Source organism: Triticum aestivum, chromosome 2B, assembly GCF_018294505.1.
Source record: "Triticum aestivum cultivar Chinese Spring chromosome 2B, IWGSC CS RefSeq v2.1, whole genome shotgun sequence".
Lineage (NCBI taxonomy): Eukaryota > Viridiplantae > Streptophyta > Magnoliopsida > Poales > Poaceae > Triticum > Triticum aestivum.
In genome coordinates, this window is record NC_057798.1 from 139,037,121 (window position 1) to 139,043,042 (window position 5,922).

General features: G+C 48.8%; 1 protein-coding gene across 1 annotated transcript; it reads left to right on the forward strand.

Moving 5' to 3' along the window:
• Positions 1-2,295: 2,295 nt before the first annotated feature.
• Positions 2,296-5,461, forward strand: LOC123039109 (serine carboxypeptidase II-3-like). The gene is made up of 7 exons (XM_044462396.1): positions 2,296-2,827; positions 2,921-3,183; positions 3,274-3,531; positions 4,304-4,422; positions 4,884-4,976; positions 5,089-5,194; positions 5,282-5,461. The coding sequence occupies exons 1-7, from the start codon at positions 2,320-2,322 to the stop codon at positions 5,459-5,461; spliced, it is 1,527 nt and encodes a 508-aa protein (XP_044318331.1). The 5' UTR covers positions 2,296-2,319.
• Positions 5,462-5,922: the final 461 nt, after the last annotated feature.

Here is a 5,922-nt window from a genome sequence, read left to right on the forward strand (position 1 = left end):
GGCCGGCCGCCCCCTCCCCCTGATCCTTTATATACGGGGGCAGGGGGCACCTCTAGGGACAACAATTGATCTCTTAGCCGTGTGCGGTGCCCCTCCACCATATTCCACCTCGGTAATATCGTAGCGGTGCTTAGGCGAAGCCTTGCGTCGGTAGCATCATCAACACCGTCATCACGCCGTCGTGCTGACGAAACTCTCCCGCAAAGCTCTGCTGGATCGGAGTTCATGGGACGTCATCGAGCTGAACGTGTGCTGAACTTGGAGGTTCGGTACTTGATCGGTCGGATCGTGAAGATGTACGACTACATCAACCGCGTTGTGCTAACGCTTCCGCTTTCGGTCTACGAGGGTACGTGGACAACACTCTCCCCTCTCGTTGTTATGCATCACCATGATCTTGCGTGTGCGTAGGAATTTTTTTAAAATTACTACGTTCCCCAACACCTGTAACTTAGTCTCTAATTCGCGAACCAACCTGTGGTTGGATTGTTAGAGGGACAGTGATATCCCCAGTCCACCAGGGTTCAAGCCCTGGTGCTCGCATTATTCCTGGATTTATTTCAAGATTTCCGGCGATGCGCTTTCAGTGGGAGGAGACGTTCCCGTCGATGACGAGGCGCCTACGGTGACTTCGTAAATTTCAAGATGACATGCCGGCTCAGTCTCTCGGAGGTGCTCATAGGGGTAGGGTGTGCGTGTGTGCGTTCATAGAGGTGAGTGTATGCGCGTATGTATGAGGGCTTACGTCTGTACTGATGTTCAAAAAGAAATTTAGTCTCTAATTCTGTGTGATGTTCTCTTGCTTAGGGACATCCGTTGGTACGCCCTTGTGCGCATGCAGCTTTGGATGTCGACCCCCTCTACTCTTTTCGCTCTCTATCGATGAAATGATACGCTCCAAAGTGTATTCGTGGAAAAAAATGATTTTGCTAAAATGCAGCTAAATACTCAGTTTTCCATATCCCATGGCTTATGCCTGCTATCCAAACAACCACTTAGTGGAACCCCAAAGCTAACCATGCCCACGTCCAAATCACGTGGTAATTAATTGCCTAATTGGGAGCTCACCTAACCAATTACATTAGGATATACTTTTTTGTGTGAAACATTAGGGATATTGTTAGTAATAGCTGGAGCAGCGGTCAGGTTCAACACCACGGCCAAAGTATGTTCAACTCGTTTCCGCTAACGACACCCCGTTTGATCTTTTTGTTGCACATATGTCAACACTTCTAGATGACAATGATCGTCCATTAGGACTTCTTTGAGGTTAACTAATTAAGAGTCGCCCATATACTGTTTTCAAGTCATCACAGCATCCTTGTATTGCAACCAGATCCTTTGTCGAGAACGTGGAGGACAGCATGTTTCACAAAGCACAAGAATTTCCCGTATTCGCAAAAACAAAAACAAAAAAAGCCCACCAAAAAACCCTAAGGAGAAGCAATACTGACATCTTGGATCGTTCAGCATACAGTCATCTAGACGCTGGAATAGAGTTTATTCTTCAGACAATTTGCCGTGAGCAAAATAGGGTAGCAGTCGGTTGGTTGTTTATAGTTGCACTGAGTGTTGCTCAGTTGTATGGCTACATCGTTGTCCTCTTTGTATTGAGGCATTTGTGCCACTTGACTGTAACTCTATCAAATAACACCTGGGCCTCCATTGCTTTGGAGGAATTTCATAATAATTCTATAGGATAGGATTATACGAATATTTTTCTTTAGAGCCTTCTAGTTCATAGGAATGGATTCTTATTCCTACGTGAGATTGGTTTCTATCCTCCACATTTTTCGTATAACACTTGGTCCTCCTTTTTTATTTCGACTCATAAAATTTAAGATACATGTCATCTTATTTTTTCAAAATTTCTATTCCTATGATAATCCTATCCTATGGACAAAGGAGGCCTTCAATGGATCTCCCCTCTTGTTCTCAACTTTCGACGTTGGATCAAATCAAAATCCGACCGATGGATGCCACTCCACTTGCGAGCTTCCATCTGGACCGTTGCTTATGTGAATCCGGGACTGTCCTGTTTCTCCTCCCTCGACGATAGATGCAGAGCTTTAGGTCCTGACAGTGTACCGCCTACTGAACTTTCGAAAGAGAAAAAGACAGTGTCACTACTCACTACTGCGCCTAGTGGATAGCCCATCTATCTTGAAGGAAATTCTCCGACACCGAGCTTGGTGGTCGGGAGAATCCCCGCCCTATAAATACCACTACCAGACACGACTACACGAGCACCCAGCCGTCTCCAGTGTGCAGCCACCGGCCGATAGAACAGTGCCGGCAGAAGCTGAGAAACAGAGCACCATGAGGAGGGCCATGCTGATGTTGGTTCTGGTGTTGGTGCAATGCCTCGCGCTGGGCTGCGGCACGGCAGCGGCGGCCAGGGCGCGGCAGGGCGACCACCTGCGCCGGCTACGCCGGTCGTCGTCGCTGGCGGCCGTGGAGGGGCCGAGCAGGGCGACGGCTAGCAGAAGATCCAGGCCGGTGCCGGCTGCTGAGGTCGGGCGCAAGGAGGCCGACCGCGTGGAGGCGCTGCCCGGGCAGCCGAGCGGCGTGGACTTCGCGCAGTACGCCGGGTACGTGACGGTGGACGCGCCGGCCGGCCGCGCCCTGTTCTACTACCTCGCCGAGGCCATCGGCGGCAACGGCAACGGCGACGGGTCGTCGTCCAAGGGCAAGCCCCTCCTCCTCTGGCTCAACGGGGGGCCCGGGTGCTCGTCGCTGGGGTACGGCGCCATGGAGGAGCTCGGCCCGTTCCGCGTCATGAGCGACGGCAAGACGCTCTACCGCAACCCCTACTCCTGGAACCACGGTACGCACGGTCACCTACACGCTCATTTCTCTTCCACGATGTGCAATGATATGATCCATTGGCGAGTGACCGGGTGATGATTAAATAATTCAGCGGCGAACGTGCTGTTCTTGGAGAGCCCGGCGGGGGTGGGGTACTCGTACTCGAACACGACGGCGGACTACGACCGGAGCGGGGACAACCGGACGGCGGAGGACGCGTACGCTTTCCTGGTCAGCTGGATGGAGCGCTTCCCCGAGTACAAGGGCCGCGACTTCTACATCGCCGGCGAGAGCTACGCCGGCCACTTCGCGCCGCAGCTGGCCCACGCCGTCCTCCGCCACGCCTCCCCGGCCATCAACCTCAAAGGGGTCATGGTACACGTCGTCAAGCTCCAGCTTACACATTACTGAATCATCATCATCAGTTGTGCATGCTAAGCGATGCGTTGCGTGCCGTGTCTTAAGATTGGGAACGCGGTGATCAACGAGGGGACGGACAAGAAGGGCACGTTCGACTTCTACTGGACGCACGCGCTCATCTCCGACGAGACGGCCGCCGGCGTCAACCAAAACTGCAACTTCACCAATGGCGCACAGTCGAATGATCTCTGCGAGGAAGCCAACGACGATGTCGTCCAGAGCCTCCGTGACATCGACAATTACAACATCTACGCGCCAAACTGCCAGACGGAAGGGCTCGTCACGCCGCCTATCACCCCCTCGGTATGTCATGGTCATGATCACAGCTCACCATATTGTGACAATGTGCGAAGAAATGATATCTGGTGCATGTATCTGCTATCTACTCCCTCCGTCCCGAATTACTTATCGCGGTGTATCAATAAAATAGGAATGCACTTATTTTAGAGTGGATTTGTTGATACACAATGAAACATTATGCTACACTTTGAAACAAGAAAAAGCCTAAAGAAACATCATCTAATACTTTGAGATAAGATAAAATAATTCAAAAATCAGGAAACATGTCGCTGATCTTAAAGCGGTGGTGAATAGTGAATACATGCGTGGGATATCTCATGCGTAGTACATTAACCACTCTCACAACATGTGGCCTTGATGCCTAGACGGGTTATGAAATTTTCATCATGGTCGATGAGGTAGCTTGTCATTGTTTGAGTGGATTTACGTCGATTCCCACAACAAAATATGTAAAACTAAATGAAGGTAAAAAATAAGTTTTTTTTCTCTTGAAGTATTTTTTTAACATCAGTACAGACACAAGCGCTCATATACACACGCATACACTCACCCCTATGAACGCACACACGCACACCCTACCCCTATGAGCACATCTGAAAGCGTATCGTCGGAAATCCTGAAATAAATCCAGAAATAATGCGAGCTTCAGGATTTGAACCCTAGTGGGTTGGGGATACCACTGTCCACCTAACCATCTCAACCACAGGTTGGTTCGCTTTTCTCTCGAAGTATTGAGTAGTGAAGTTGACTTGGGTTGTACTTTATGTGCCTCCAGATCGAGAGCTTTGATACGTGCACAAGTAATTATGTAGAGGCCTACCTCAACAAGCCAGATGTTCAAAAGGCGCTCCACGCAAACGTCACCCGCCTCGACCGCCCCTGGTTAGCTTGCAGGTATGTTCATCGCGTACCCATCCTAGGACATGTATAATGATGTTATCTCTTATCTTAATTAAGTGCCACATGTGATAAATGTTGAGACGGAGAAAAAAATCTGAAAAGAAAAAAGTTTGTCTTCTCTTAATTAAGGGATGATCTCTTATCTTCCCTAACCAGATATCCTTAAATATGTGCAAAAGATAAGACGGAAAATTCATTGTACATCATGTTTTTATTGTCATATAAATTACAAGGCAAGTTTAAGATTAGATCATCTTATCAACCAATACACATGTCCTAATTTCTACGAACGGTAGTCTCAAGTGTCCAAACTAGCTCAGTTATATACTTTCTGCACATGGACTATAAGCAGACAATATGGTTCGTCGAAATGAAGGCTAAACAAATCAAATTCCAGTCATAACAAATCAAACGGTTTATGAATGACCGCTGTTTATTTTCTTGCCCATTTTCAGCGAGGTCTTCACGCGCTGGGTGGACAGCGCCGCAACTGTTTTGCCCATCATCCGGGAGCTGATGAAAAACAACATCAAAGTCTGGGTGTACAGGTGCGCATGCATCATACCCCCCCTGCCTCTAAACATAAGACGTTTTTACAGTTCTAAGGTAGCAGCACTCTTCAAATGCTCACGCATGAAAGTTAACCACGGATCCTCGCAGCGGAGACACCGACGGGAACGTGCCGGTCACCGCCACCAGATACTCCATCAACCAGCTCCAGCTCCCCGTGGCTGCGAAATGGAGGCCCTGGTTCAGCAGTACCAAGGTGCTCACACTTGGCTCTTCCCCTGCTCTAATCTAGTCACCAACGTGATCTAATGGCCTGTTTAATCTTGTGATCGATCCAACTCAGGGTGCCGGAGAGGTGGGCGGATACGTGGTGCAGTACAAGGGCGGCCTCAGCTTGGTGACGGTGAGAGGAGCTGGCCACGAGGTCCCCAGCTACCAGCCGCAGCGAGCGCTTCAGCTTGTCCAGGCCTTCCTCGCAGGCACAACGCTCCCTGACTGCAAGAAATGCTACTCTAACACATAGTTTGAAGCAGCAGCTTCAGTGCTTCACAGATTGTTAGATTTTACAGTACAAAATAGTACTAGTACAAGAAATAAGCAAAGCCCTGTAATGTTGGATACAGAAATAAGCAACTGCACTGAAATTAGGGGATAAGCAAAACCCTGTGATGTTTTATCAAGTCTGAAGATTGATTGCCAAAATGGCATGCTGAAAAGCTGTGTCCTCCCGTCCCGTGTGTTTATATGTTGGCCACAAATTAGGGCATATTTGTAGAATTTGTAAATTGGCTTCCGTGCGTAAAAAAAACATCAAAGCGTTGCATCAGTGACAGACAGTAATCCCCTCACAGAGAGTACATATGAAAACCTCCACTCGGTTCAGAACAGCGTGCATGCATACACTTGTTAAGAAAACTGGATTTCAGTTCTGCGCATACAGGACATGATAAACCTGTTGTTGCTGCCCCATTGCATTTGCATATA

Coding starts and splice junctions, on each gene's coding strand:
- LOC123039109 (XM_044462396.1), top strand. CDS start 2,320: ATGAGGAGGGCCATGCTGATGTTGGTTCTGGTGTTGGTGCAATGCCTC. Junction 2,828..2,920: donor CCCCTACTCCTGGAACCACG/GTACGCACGGTC, acceptor TAAATAATTCAG/CGGCGAACGTGCTGTTCTTG. Junction 3,532..4,303: donor CGCCGCCTATCACCCCCTCG/GTATGTCATGGT, acceptor ATGTGCCTCCAG/ATCGAGAGCTTTGATACGTG.